The sequence below is a fragment of the Terrapene carolina genome, unplaced genomic scaffold (genome assembly GCF_002925995.2).
Source record: "Terrapene carolina triunguis isolate 2854851 unplaced genomic scaffold, T_m_triunguis-2.0 Scaffold231, whole genome shotgun sequence".
In the NCBI taxonomy this organism is placed as follows: Eukaryota; Metazoa; Chordata; order Testudines; family Emydidae; genus Terrapene; species Terrapene triunguis.
This window is the reverse complement of record NW_020664582.1, coordinates 2,490,093-2,505,039: the sequence shown is the minus strand read 5'-3', so window position 1 is coordinate 2,505,039 and position 14,947 is coordinate 2,490,093. Positions and strand designations below refer to the sequence as shown.

The window sequence follows — 14,947 nt, the reverse complement described above, 5'->3', positions numbered from 1 at the left end:
TACAGGAGAGAGAGAGAGAGAGAGAAACTTCTGCATCAGATCTTAGCTTACTGGTGTCAGACTTTTTTACATTAGTTTAAATTATTTTGAGTAGTTTTTGTTGTTGTTGTTGAAAGTCTGTTTTAACTGTATTCATTTTCCTTTGTGAAAATAAACCCAATTTCACTTTTAACAAAAGGCTGACTTTCCAAACATCTTAACAATAGAAATTTGGTGGTGCTAACTTATAGTTCTTCGAGTGCTTGTCCATGGCAATTCCAGTCAGGTGTGTGTGCGCGCCGCATGCACGACAGCTGGAAGATTTTTCACCTAGCAGCATCCGTAGGGTTGGCCTGGGCGCCCCCTGGAGTCGTGCCTTCGTGGCGCCCAATATAGAGCCCTGCCAACCTGCCACCCCCTCAGTTCCTTCTTACTGCCAGTGACGGCTAGCTGGAACTTCCCGCTCTCTTGCTTCTGCAAGCACCTTTAGCAGTGTCCCGTTGTATTTGGTATATAGTTAGTAGTAGTAGTAGTAGTAGTAGTAGTAGTTTTTGTCTTAAGTTAATAGTAGAAGTAGGCTAAGTTTTCGTTGTGGGGGTTCCACCCCCACTGTTTCTCCCCCGCCACCAGGGCATGCCTCGGTCGCTGGGGTTCAAACAGTGTGAAGTCTGGGGAAAGTTGATGCCAAAAAGTGACCTGCACACTTCTTGTTTGAAGTGCTTTGGTGAGAGTCACCGAAAGGACAAGTGCCGCATTTGTAAAGGGTTTCGACTGAGGACCCTTAAGGATCGGGAGCAGACACTCGGGCTTATCCTCATGGAGGCAGCCCTCCGCCTGCAATCTGACCCAGGTCGGCGAAGCCCACGCGGACTGCCGCCGCCTCTGTGTGCAGCGCACCAGTGCCAACGGCATGCGAGACAGCTCCTAGAAAGGAGACTAAGGACTCCCGGCACCGACACAGTGCTGAACATAAGACTTGTGGTAGGCGCCGATCTGTATCCCTGGTGTCCCAGAAGAAAAAGAGGCAGGAGAGAGGGCGCTCTCCCCCTCCTAAGCCTAAGGAGACAGTGGCAGGGAGACTTCAGCCCACACAGCCTACTTCAGGCCCGGCAGTTCCCAGGGGATCGTCGACTCCTGCCCCACAAGGGGTCCAGTCGAGTCCAGCCCACTACCATTCTCCGGACCATCATGGCTGGGACATTCAACTCCCCTCCACTCCGGAGACTTTTGAGGCAGCGCAGGACCTTATTCGCCTGATGGCTCTGCCTTCTCCAAGGAGGGACGAGGCATCGGTGTTAGCCAGGCCGTCTATTCCATCTAGGGGCAAGCCGGCGATGATGTCGCGCCGCTCCCCATCTCTGGCATGCCACTTCCCGACACCAGCCACCCGTGGGGGGTGGGAGGGAGACAGGGACAGGGGGGACCGCATCAGTCCCCAGAGGTCGGCACTGCTCTTCAGCACCACCCAGTACCGCTCCTCTGTGGTCTTCTTTTTCAGAGATCTCGGAGTCTGAGGTAGAGTCCTATCGTTCAGATAGGTCTAGCAGCAGGAGGTCTAGATCTAGGTGACATCACCAGCCTCCACCGGCGCCGTGGCCACCTCAATGGCAACCACCAACTCAGTGGCCCTTTTGAACTCTCTGGGCTTACCGGTCAGGCAGGTTCTCCTCGGCAGCAGGAAATCCTCCACAAGAGCTACCTGCCTTGCCAAGTGGAAGAGATTTTTCAATTTGGTCAGCGCAGCACCATTCATCCCCGACACTCACCTCAGTGCCACTTCTCCACCTCAAGCAGCAGGGACTGTCTATGTCGTCAATAAAGGTTCACTTGGCTGCCATCTCGGCCTTCCACCCAGGCGCAGAGGGATGCGCCGTCTTTGCCAACCCATTGGTCAGCCTGTCGAGTCCTTTAAGGAAATGGCTATACCCACAGGTCCGACAGTCTGTCCTGGCTTGGGACCTCAGTTTGGTCCTATCCAGACTCATGGGGCCGCCATTTGAGCCTTTGGTGACATGCTCCCTGCTCGCTCTCTCTCTCTCATACAAGGTGGCATTTCTGCTACTGATAATCTCAGCTAGGAGGGTGTCTGAGCTCAGGCACTAATATCAGAGCCCCCTTACACTGTATTCCATAAGGACAAGGTTCAGCTCAGGCCTCACCCGGCTTTTCTCCCGAAGTTTGTCTCCCAGTTTCACATCAACCAGGACATCTTCCTCCCTGTATTCTACCCTAAGCCGCACTCAAGCAGCAGGGAGCAGAGGCTTCACTCATGTGATGTCCGCAGAGCGCTAGCCTTGTACATTGAGAGAGTGAAGCCATTCTGAAAGTCTGTCCAGTTATTCGTGGCAGTGGTGGATGGAATGAAAGGTCGTCTTGTCTCCTCTCAATGGATTTCGTCGTGGATCACGTCCTGCATCCGTGAGTGCTACAATCTGGCAGGGGTGCCCGCTCCTTTGATTACTGTGCACTTCACCAAGGCTCAGGCCTCTTCAACAGCGTTCCTGGCGCAGGTTCCCACCCAGGAAATCTGCAGAGCAGCGACGTGGGCCTCCATACACACTTTTTCACTACACACTGCAATCACCCAGCAGGCCAGAGACGATGCGGCCTTTGGAAGAGCAGTGCTCCAATCAGTGGACAACTCTGACCCCACCTCCTGAATTTGGGCTTGTGAGTCACCTGATTGGAATTGACGTGAACAAGCACTCAAAGAAGAAAAAACAGTTACTCACCTTCTCATAACTATTGTTCTTCGAGATGGGGTGTTCATGTCCATTCCAGTACCCATCCTCCTTACCCCTCTGTCAGAGTAGCCGACAAAAAGGAACTGAGGGGGTGACGGGTCGGCAGGGCCCTATATTGGGCGCCATGAAGGAGCAATTCCAGGGGGCGCACAGGCCAACCCTACGGATGCTGCTAGGGCAAAAATCTTCCGGCTGTCGTGCACATGGCGTGCTCACACACTTGATTGGAATGGACATGAACAACACATCACAAAGAACAGTTACAAGAAGGTGAGTAACCGTTTTTTCCTATCAAGATGTCTGTTTTGGATGAAACTGCAAATTGTGTGTGTTTCCCTTGACTGTTTTGCTGCATGCCTGGAGAAACATGTCAAACATACAAAGCAGTTTTTTTTAGCTGCGTTAAAATATTTTATTCTTCAGACTATAATAGACTCCCCCACACTTGTCTCCTGTTGCAGGACTGCTGAGAACTGTTGTAGTTTAAAACGTATTCTCTCTCTTCCACCCATCTTATCAGCAAGCCGTCAGTATACTTCTGCTGGCATGGTTAGTAGGCTGCAGAAACATGTCAAACATATAATGCAGATACCTTAGCTACTGTAAGAGGGTTAGCCGTGTTAGTCTGGATCTGTAAAAAGCAACAGAGAGTCCTGTGGCACCTTTAAGACTAACAGATGTATTGGAGCATAAGTTTTCGTGGGTGAATGCCCACTTCGTCGGATGCATGTAATGGAAATTTCCAGGGGCAGGTATAAATATGCTGGCAAGAATCAGTCTGGAGATAACGAGGTTATTTCAATCAGGGAGGGTGAGGTCCTCTGCTAGCAGTTGAAGTGTGAACACCAAGGGAGGAGAAACTGCTTCTGTAGTTGGCTAGCCATTCACAGTCTCTGTTTAATCCTGATCTGATGGTGTCAAATTTGCAAATGAACTGAAGCTCAGCAGTTTCTCTTTGGAGTCTGGTCCTGAAGTTTTTTTGCTGTAAGATGGCTACCTTTCCATCTGCTATTGTGTGGCCAGGGAGGTTGAAGTGTTCTCCTACAGGTTTTTGAATATTGCCATTCCTGATATCTGACTTGTGTCCATTTATCTTTTTACGTAGTGCCTGTCCAGTTTGGCCAATGTACATAGCAGAGGGGCATTGCTGGCACATGATGGCATATATAACATTGGTGGACGTGCAGGTGAATGAACCGGTGATGATGTAGCTGATCTGGTTAGGTCCTGTGATGGTGGTGTTGGTGTAGATATGTGGGCAGAGATGGCATCGAGGTTTGTTGCATGGATTGGTTCCTGAGTTAGAGTTGTTAGGGTTGTTTCTTTTTCAGTTTCCCTTAATCAGGTATTTAAAGAAAGGAAAAATTTTCAAAGCTACATTGAATTAATTTTTGATCAATAGATAAATGTAGTCCCAAGAGAAGCCTGAAGTGAACTATTACATAATACCCTTTTCAGTACTGAAGCATTTTTGTTGACTTGGTAGCTAATGAACAGGGAATTATTGATAGTACATTACAGAAGAAGTCAGCTTCATGGCACTGCACTGTCTTGCCCCGTGGCAAACTGCATGGAGCTCAAGCTCATGCACTCACATCTGGGAGCACTGAGGAGATTAAGCTTTGTTCTCCTAAACCAGGGAGAACAAGTGTGGGATAATTACAGTATAGTGCATATATATTATTTTCATTGATTTTTATAACTAAATGTCTTGATGTGACATTCCTAGATTAGTTCCAAAATGAAATGGAATGCTACTTTTTCTAATGTTAAACTAGAACAGTTTCTCAGGAGATCAAGTCCCTGAGCCTTCCTTCTGGAGTCTTGGTGCCCTATCTAAAGTTCTGAAGTAGAACTGTGACTGACCATAGCTGTAGATTTAGGAGCATGATGCTGCTGTAGCTACTGTGAATGCATAACACCTATTGAACTCTGTGGGAGTTCAGTGTGTGCAGACCTGTTGAGATAAATTTGGGCCCCTGATACATCGCATTCACAAGTCCCATTTCACCCCAGTTACAGATATTTTGTGGGGACTTGTGCTCAGGGTCCTGGTACAATTGTCCCCCCATCCTCACCCCCTCGTCAGTCCATGGTAAAGTTTGGATATCTTTGACTAAAAATGTAGTAGCCAGATTTGAATTAGTGACCCTGGAGGTGATGAGCTCTGAATCCCCTGCACAGTTTGGTCCCCAGTATAACACCTTTATGGTTTGGTTTCTGTTGCTTTTAATCTTGACAATTTTAGGCTTCAAAGTTGTGGGGAATTGTTAGACAACAAAAGAATATTTGGTCTGAGAGATTGGCATCCTGTAATTTTAATGGAGCTTCCAACACTTTTCTCTTTGTAATCTTAAATCTCCTCTTATTGGCTACATAGACCCTATTGTGGCTGGTGGGCCACAAATTTGTCTTATGCAGAAGGTTTTGGGATCACAAGTTTATCCATGTGGTATCAGTCTCTTACAAGAATAATTCAGTGTACAGTATTGAATTTTGCAATAATCCCAGTCTCTCCTGAGACATTCCTGTGTATGCCACAAATGTGAGAAAATCTTCTGTAATTATTGTATTGTTGCACCCAATGCACAACTAGTTTTTCCAATAAATGGACTTTGCAGCCCTGGTGTCTAAATAGTTACGATCAAGAAATGAAGAACAAATTAAGATGGTTCCAATTTTCGGCTTGCCAACCTTGACAATGTCTCTTTAAGATTTCATTAATTTCTATTCTTCTATAACACTTTTAGCGAGAGGACTGGATACTTTGCTTGTTTGAGTTACTCATAGACACTGGACCAGGTTCTGAGTCGTGTCTCTGGGCTGTGCTACATTACACTTTCTATCCACTGTGTCAAGCTGTCAATTCAGCAGCTCAGGAGTATTGATACATAGTCTCATCTCTGCCATTCTCCTTTTTTCCTGGGCATGTCCTGTATGCTGAAGGGTGGCATAGCATAGGTACTGGTATAGTGGTTTCTCACCACCAACGGATTCCACTGTGCAGAGGAAATTCTCAAGAGGCTGGATCAGCTGCCTTAAAATCTGCTTTATACCAGTAGAATGGCACAAAGCAAACAGGCCATGGGGGAGTATCTGACCTACTATCTAACTCCTCTACTCTCATAGGCCTTGGCTACACTTGGCAATTCACAGCGCTGCTGTGGCAGCGCTGTGAAGCGCGAGTGTAGTCGCGCCGCGGGGAGCAAGCGAGCACGCAGCGCTGCAGGCACTGATTACACTGGCGCTGTACAGCGCTGCACTCGCTGCGCTCAGGGGGGGGGTGTTTTCACACCCCTGAGCGCAGCAAGTTGCAGCGCTGTACAGCGCCAGTGTAGCCAAGGCCATAGTACAAAATAAGATCTTTGTCTGAAGCAGTTCTTCACTTTCTTCCTCTTCTCTAAAATTGGAAGCAAAAAACTGTATTGACAAATCTGCTACTTCTCTATTCTTTCTTTCTAATTCATTACTAATACTTCTTAGTAGACAGCATTTGCTTGATATTTTTATCTACTGCAATTCTCTCCAGTGTCATCAGTTTTTCTTCTTGCTTTTAACTTCTGCTTATTTCTAAAATATAGATTTCCAAATCGTTGTCCTCACCAGATTTTATTTATATTTTTGAAAAGCCTTCTGTTTAGCCGTTATTGCTTTTTATATTAAAGTCTAACCACATTAGTTTCTGTTGTTCTTTTGTCTTGCATAAAATTAACTGGGATGAATTTCAAATGTGGCTTATCCAACTGTTAAGTATTTTCCATTTTTCTGCAATAGATTTCATATGCTGTATATTATAGAATTCCAAACCAAAATCTGTTGGACATATTGCCTTAAAATTTACCTTAGTCAGAAATATTGTTTGATTTATTTATTTATTTATTTTTTATTTGTAAAGTGCTATGTGGATATTTGGATCACTATCTCCAGCATGGTTCCTAGTTTCAGATATATCCTATTTTTTAGGATTAAATTAATTATGGTCTATATCAGGGGTCTCAAACTCAAATGACCACGAGGGCCACATGAGGACTAGTACATTGGCCGAGGGCCGCATTACTGACACCTCCCCCCGCCACCCTTGGCCTCGCCCCCACTCCACCCCTTCCATGAGGCCCTGCCCCCATTCCAACCCCTTACCTGAAATCCCCACTCCAACTCTGCCCCCTTCTTGCCCCCAGGGAGGGCAGGAGGGGTGTGGGGTGTGGTGGGGGCTCAGGGCAGGGAGTTGGGGTGTGGGGTACAGCAGGGGGTTGGGCTGCAGGAGGGGTGCGGGGGGCGGGCTCCGGCACGACATGCACCGGCCACCTGCCTGCCTGTCCCCGCACCGCTCCAGGAAGTGGCTGGAACCTGCGGGAGAAGGGGCACAGGGGTCGGTGTGTTGCTGTTGCTTCAGGCACCACCCCCAGCAGCTCCCATTGGCCGGGAATGGGGAACTGCGGCCAATGGGAGCTGCTGGGGGCGCTGCCTGAAGCAAGAGCAACACACAGAGCCCTGTGCCCCCCCTTCCCCACATTCTGGCCGCTTCCTGGAGCGGCAGGGGGCAGGGCAGGCAGGAAGCCACAAGGAGGGGGGGGGCCACAAGGAGCCCGCAGGCCGCAGAAAACAACCCCGCGGGCCGTGTGTTTGAGACCCCTGGTCTATATGTAACAGTAAGAAAATTAAGATTCCTCTTTGTGAGGAAGTGAAAATTAAGAAAAAAACACTTACATCCTTCTGAGTTGGGTACTGAAAAAAAAAAAAAAAAAAAGCCTCAGACCCGTCCTCTTCTCCTCCCTGCCCCCGTCAGACTTACGGAATCATGTAAAATATGTGCACATCAACCCAGTCTATGCTTCAGACTTGTTAAATTAGTTTAAACCTAGAAATAACAGAACAGTGGCAGGATTTATACATGAGAGAACCAATAATTTTAATCCAGATTTCTTTCACAAAATGCCTAGAAAGAGGCTCAAGGGCTAAAGTTCTGGCCTTATATTTTTCATCTGCTTGTGTCAATCTGATTTTTTTTTAACTGATATTTGTTTATAGCTAAATCTTTCATTTGGTTTCATAGGATTGGCAATTTCTGCCCAGGAGAATAGCAGAGGTTTTTTAGGCCAGGAGCAAGGTTTATTGGCAGAGTTATGCGGAGAAGATGGCCCAGAATCTGTATACATTATGCCTCACTTTAGCAAGTAGTTTTGCTCACTTTTCATGAACATTAGATTAAGTCAAAATGAAAGAAAATCAATTAAAAGTAAAGAAAATATAGTGCCAGATTCTCTCCATAAATACACGGATATAGCCCCTGTTGACGTACGTGAAAATGTTGCACATATCTGAGTGGCAAAATTAATATTTTAAATATAACATTCAAATATTGCAAAAGCAAGTAGAGTGATGCAGAATGATTTGAATAGTGTTGGCTTATGTGCTGATAAATGACCCATGCAATGCAGCATGGTTTAATTTAAAGTACGGTGTTGAGTACAGAAGAAAGATGTGATGGTGGATAGTATGTTGAAATCATTTGGGCAAAGCTTGGCAGTAATGTTATGGCTGTATTGGTAGTTCTGTTTACTATAAATTGGTGGAAGTTATTCTGGCATTCATAAAGTATGACTACAGACGAAGAATATTGTGTGTGTTTCTGGTGACAAAACAATCAGCGAAGGGATAACTACAGTTATTGATAATGTAAGGGGGACAAGTTCCAATATGAAGTAGAGACTGAGGAAAAGATCATTTGGTCTTTAGAACAGAAGGAAGTCTCTTATTGAGGGATGTCCCCAAATTTTAAAAAATTTGTATGGAGAAGAACATAGTGAACCCAGTGAGTAGTTTGTGATTTTAAAAATAACTTTGAAGTAAAGCCATCATTGGTTGACATGCAGGAGGAACTTGTACTTCAGTTATTCAGACATAGCTTTTTGACTCAGAATAACTAAAACGGAGAGTGCTTCCAAAGTCAGCAAAGGAAATAGGTGATGTAAGCCATTTAAAAATGGAACTGACTTGAACTTGAAGTAGACATACTACTTTAGTTTGATTTGGGGATTATTATGAGGTATATGATGCATTAGTTTTGTTTCTGGTATCTTACTATATTACCTTACTATTATATAACCCTAAATGTTTTTGAAAAAATATCTATTTGATTTTCCCACATGCAAACAACAGTCATTTTTAGTTTCAGGACAGAATTTAAATTCTGTAGCACTTAGTATTTAACTACATTCTGGGGAAGTAATTTCTGGAGATTGGTATCTTTGTTCTGTGCATTCTTGAGAGGAGTCAGTCTGAAGGCTTATATTTTTATTTATCTGGGGTAAATGGCCTTCTCTTCAACTAAGAGCAATTACAATCTTGCTGTTTCTTTTCTTTTTTCTGGACAGAGAGAGCTTGATGCCACAGCAACGGTATTGGCTAACCGACAAGATGAAAGTGAGCAGTCTAGAAAAAAGCTTATTGAGCAAAGTCGTGAGTTCAAGAAAAACACTCCAGAGGTAATGTGAAAAGCTACTTAACAGTCATTTGACTTTCTTGATATAATATATTTTAATTGACTTTTTTGGGATCTAAATTTGAACACAGTACTTAACATAAATGGCTTGTTTACATTTCATAATCATCCAAAACTCAGACACTGCAAAAATCTTTTTTTCTGTGGTAATCCAAACTTTATCACTCTACATGCATGTAGACCCTGGCCTTTTAACTCCTTAAATATAAATCAAGGGTGAAATTTCAGCTCTGCTCTGCATTGGCCTATGTTTTTACACTGAAATCAAAGGAAGTTTTACCATTGACTTCAATGGGAACAGATCTAAGCCAATGCTCAGCATTGGGGCAGAAGAAAATAATAATACATTAGTGAGCAGAAGTGGGCAAAGCTGTGGAGGGGGAGAGGTCTGAGTCATGGAGGGTACAGAAGGAGGTGTGAGGCAGAGGGGATAAACATCTTTTCAAAGGCTGATTTCTCAAATAAGCAAAATGTTTGGAAGTTGATAAAGGATTTATATGTGCATTCTGCACATTTTATGTTTTTTTCTCACCTTTCTATGAAGAATAAAACCTCAGATTCCCCAGAATGCAAAAATGAGTTTCTGCATTTACCAGTTTGTTGGCTTATTTGGAGAACTGTCCCTGGCAAATTTCTTCACACACTGACAACTGTATTTTTATCAAGCAGAAATTTACTGAAAAAGGGGCTTTTAAATGCATTGTGCGAGGTCTCTCAGTAAACTTTTAGTAGATTGTCTGGCTGCTCCTACTCCGAGGAAAGCCCGGCATTCTTATAGAGGTATTGTTTTCCCACTCAGTTTTTCAAGTCTGTGGCTTGCTTCTGCAGTAAATAAGCAAGACATACAGGTAAGTGAATGGTTTTTAATATGTTAATCATATGGTGGTAGAAATTAAGATTTATTTATTTATTTATTTATTTATTTATTTTTAATAAAAACACAATACTGCAGCCTTTTGTTCACTAATTTGGTACAGAACGTTTTCCTTGTCTTCAGAAGTAGAGATGGATTAGATCCAAAACAATGATTTGGATCATCCTCAAAATTTGGGGAAGCTTGGATCTGTTCCGACTTTTACAGCCTGGGCTCATCTCTCTGTATCACTGCCAGATCACATTCTCCTGTAAGCTTGTATAGATTTCTTGGTGTTCCTTTTCTTTCTTTCCTCTGTTGCTATGATGTCTCCTTTTCAGTCTTCTCTGCTTCTGAACAGGAATTTCATAGTCTACTTCATCATACCCTACTTTCTTTGTCAGAATTAAAAAATAAAGCGGGTTAAAAAAAGAGAAAAAGGTAACTTATGCAATTACTGCTTTCAGAGACACAGGAAGTACGCCTCTACCCCGATATAACGCTACCCGATATAACACGGATTCTGATATAACGCGGTAAAGCAGTGCTCTGGGGGGGCGGGGCTGCGCACTCTGGCGGATCAAAGCAAGTTCGATATAACGCAGTAAGATTTTTTTGGCTCCTGATGACAGCGTTATATTGAGGTAGAGGTGTATCTCAGATGTGACAGGGCCAACCTGTGCTTCCTCAGTTGATTGTTGATATAGAAATAATTTTTCTTCAGGTAGTTGTCTCTATGGGTATCCCACTTGATGCATGTGTGCACCATGCACCCTTGATCATAGATTTTTGTTAGCCGTGTCCATTCTGTTTGCCCGTGTGCTGTTGGTATCGTCGTGCCCCAAACCAAGGCTATATCAGGCTTTGCGAGCAAACCGGCCCTCAGTTCCTTCTCAACTACCTGGGCCCAAAACAGAGATCGCATGTCCACCTCTGTAGCATTCTGGACTCACCCAGGTAGCTAATGCAGTTGCAGTGTCCATTGCTGACTGGGATGGCCTCTTTACATGAGAGGCAGCATTTAAACTCCAGTGAACTGGGCATGCCCCTCACAGGGAGAATTTTCCTGCAGGGACTAGAACGAGTCTCTATAACCAAAAAAGTTTTTTTGTTTTTGTTTGTTTAAAATCCCCTCACTAAACTAACTACAACTAACAAACCAACTAGCTAATCTAAAGAGAAGCTACGTAACTGCTGAGGTAGGCAAGAAGTGAAACTTCTGTCTAGCCCTGAAATCAGGGTCCGGAAGAACCAAGATCTCAAACTTTGACTCCTCATGATGGAGCGTTCCCCCTGATCTACTTCAGAACCAGGTCGGGACACCCCCCCCCCGGCCATCAGTCTTCAGGAATTTCTACCCCCACTTCCACCTTGGTGCAACATTTTCTTAGTAAGTAGACATCCTCAGAGCCCTCCTTCAAATCCTCTCAGAAAACCAGATCTAGTTCCCTTCTTGGGGCTTCTCCTTCAAAAAGACCTTGGTCTCTAGGCTCCTCAGAGGTCTTCCTTGAGGCTTGGTACCATAGAGGGGAAACGCTCCTCCGGCACAGGGGATGGCACCAAATATAGAAGATCAGCACCATCGACTCTGAGTCCTCTCTCAATGCCCTTACCAAGTGTCGTGGTACCATGTAAGCCTCCAACCTCATTGTCGCAGCCTCGAAGTGCCTTATGCCTCTGATATAATCTGACAAGGACAAACACTCGGTACTACAACATCTGTTGGTACTTCAGGACTTGATACCAGAGAGACTTGGTGATGGCTTCTGATCCAGAGTCTCTGTTGCTGACAGGTACCAACCATATTTCTGTATCGAGAACCTCTTGTAGCTGGATCCTTTTGCATCCTTGGTACCGTAACCCTCCCCCCCCCCCCCCCTTCCTCTGCGAGCTCCTCCATTTGAAGAAGAAGAGGATGTTGATGATGACCTCCCCTGTGCTGCTTCCATTTCAGTGCAGGGTTCTCCGATTATACCCTTACACTAACCCTCTCCCGAAGAGACAGGGAAGATGCTCCAGGATCTTATCAGTCCTGGTGGGAGTAACCCTGGAATCCATCCCATGCTTCCTCAGTTGATTGTTGATATAGAAATAATTTTTCTTCAGGTAGTTGTCTCTATGGGTATCCCACTTGATGCATGTGTGCACCATGCACCCTTGATCATAGATCATCCATCCCAATGGCCATATTGGGATCTCTGGGCAGTCTATCATTGGTAATTCTCTAGGGCCCAGACCCTATCCTATCGGGATGATAGGGAGACACAAGCTTCTTCCCTCTTTCCCCCCACCCCCCCTCTGGCCAAGCAACAGTGACACCCACTTGTAAGAGAATATCCCTACCAAGGACTCTGAATTCCTCTTCTCCCACCCACCTTGGTACCGCCAGTGACAGTAGCCCGCCCGGCACAGATGAGGTCTCCATCTCCCCCAGCACTGCCACAGGGATAATCAGTACTGGCAGAGTTCCACTGGACCAGGGACCTCTGCATGACGGAGGCACCCGAGTCTCAACCTCTCGGTACCGACATCACGGCACTGAGCCTTTGCCAGGCACAGGGAATATCCCTGGAATCAAGACATGCCCCTCCACTGTCAAGTGTGAGGGGTCAGATAGTGAGCCAGAGGAGGTCTCACAGTACTCCTCCCAAGCTCCATAGGAGACACACTATCAACAGGGTGCGGGAGTGCCACCCATGAGCATCTCCATCAGGCCCTATGCCACCACAATGGCCATACTGGGACCCTGGGGTAACACAACAGCCTGCTTTGCACGCTTCAAGCTTTGCCCGGCGGCTTTGCCCCAGATGAAGCAGGCATGCCTTCACTACCGTCCATGGCAGATAACTTCCAATTGTTCCAGGAGCTGGCAAAAAAAAGTAGCGAATACCCTCCACATACCACTGGAGAAGGTCAAGGACATACACCAGCAGCTCCTTGATATCCTCTACTCTTCGTCCTTCTTGAAGACCACCCTTCCAGTTAATGAAGCCATCTTAGACCTGGCTAAAACAGTGTGGCAAACCTTGGCATCTATTGCCCCAATGTGCAAGTGTGAGGAGAAGAAGTATTATGTCCCTGGAAAGGCATCAGAGTTCCTTTTCTCCCACCCGTCACCCAATTCCATCGTGGTGGATGCCATGAAATCCTGTGACTGACAACACCATTCCAGGGCAAGGCTCTGTGATGGGGATTGGAAGCGCCTTGATCTCTTTGGCAGGAAGGCATATTCCTCGACAACCTTACAATTCCGTATTGTCAACTATCAGGTATTTATGGCAAAATAAAATTACACAAACTACAATAAGCTGAATGACTTTGATAAACTGCCATCATTCAGGAGGGACAACTAGTGGCAAAAATATTGCTACCGTCAGCCCCTGACATTGCCGACACAGCAGCTGTGGTGATGAGGTGGGAGTCATGGCTCCACTTGTTGGGATTCCCAAAGTAGGAGCAGATCACAGCAGAAGACCTCCTGTTCAAGGGTTCAAAGCTCTTGGCTGAGAAGATAGATGCCTCCCTCGAGGCAAAGGGTTCTATTCTTGTTGCTTCCTAATAACCAAAAGAAAGAAAGGTTGGAGACCCATACTGGATCTCAGAGCTCTCAACAAGTTTGTCAAAGCTCAGAAGTTCAAGATGGTCACCTTCTAGATGATCATTCCATCACTGGAACAGGGAGGACTGTTTTTTGGCCCTCAACCTATAGGACACCTACTTTCACATTTCGATCCTACCAGCTCACAGATGATTTCTCAGATTCACTCTGGGACATTACCATTACCAATACAGAGTCCTTCCCTTCGAACTCTCATCAGCCTCGAAAGTATTTTCCAAAGTTCTCTCAGTGGTAGCTACTCATTTATGCTTGCAAGGGATAATGATCTATCCATAGCTGGATGATTGTTTCCTCAGAGCCTGATCACTCCAGGAGGCTTGTCTGGGGATTGGTCCTGCTTTGAGCAGGGGGTTGGACTAGATCTCCTGAGGTCCCTTCCAACCCAAATATTCTATGATTCTATGATACACTTGTTTACAGAACTGGGCTTACAGCTCAACATCCAGAAGTCAACCCTCACACCAGTGTAACACCTGGAATTCATAGGGGCTGACCTGGATGCTCTACAGGCCAAAGCCTTCCTACCTCAATACAGTTTCCTATTCCTGGTCTCACTCATAGACACAGCTCAACACAGTCCCCAAATATCAGTCAGACTCTGCCCTCAACTGTTGGGGCATATGGTGGCACGCACGGCAGTGATACCGCATGGCAGACTCCACATGTGATGCCTCCAACTATGGTTGAGTTAGGTTTACAAACTGCACAGGGACAGACTGGACAAATCCCTATCACTACCTACTGGGATGAAAACTCCTTAGACCGGTAGAAGGACCCAGCCAATGCATGCAAAGGGATCCCCTTCTTGCAGATGTCACCATCATTGCTCCTTACCGCCAACGCATCTCTAACGGTCTGGCATGCATTTAAACGTCCTCACGATGCAAGGCAAATGGTCACCTATAGGGATATCTCTACACATCAATCTCCTCAAACTGAGAGCGGTCAGAAATGTCTGTGCCCATTTCCTCCTGTTGATAGCAGGATCACATACAAAGATCCGAACAGACAACATAGCCTGCATGTACTACATCAACCATCAGGGAGAGGGGCAGGTCGCCCTCCCTATGCGTGGAGGCAATGAGACTATGGAACTGGTGCATCTCTCACAACGTCACTTTGTCTGCGGCCTACCTCCTGGGCACGCAGAGCTCGATAGTGGACAACCTCAGTCGCAAATTCCTGCATGATCACGAGTGGGAGATGCAGCTGTCAGTACTCCACGACCTCTTCACATGATGGGGAACACT

The 14,947-nt window shown here is 45.7% G+C and overlaps 1 protein-coding gene across 2 annotated transcripts in view; it reads left to right on the top strand.

Moving 5' to 3' along the window:
* Positions 1-14,947, top strand: part of CUX1 (cut like homeobox 1) — a 373,050-nt gene that overhangs the window by 58,304 nt on the left and 299,799 nt on the right. For both annotated transcript variants that reach the window (XM_026656513.1, XM_026656512.1), the window contains exon 2: positions 9,098-9,208. In XM_026656513.1, the coding sequence (XP_026512298.1) occupies positions 9,098-9,208 (111 nt within the window). The remainder of the gene's footprint in view (positions 1-9,097; positions 9,209-14,947) is intronic.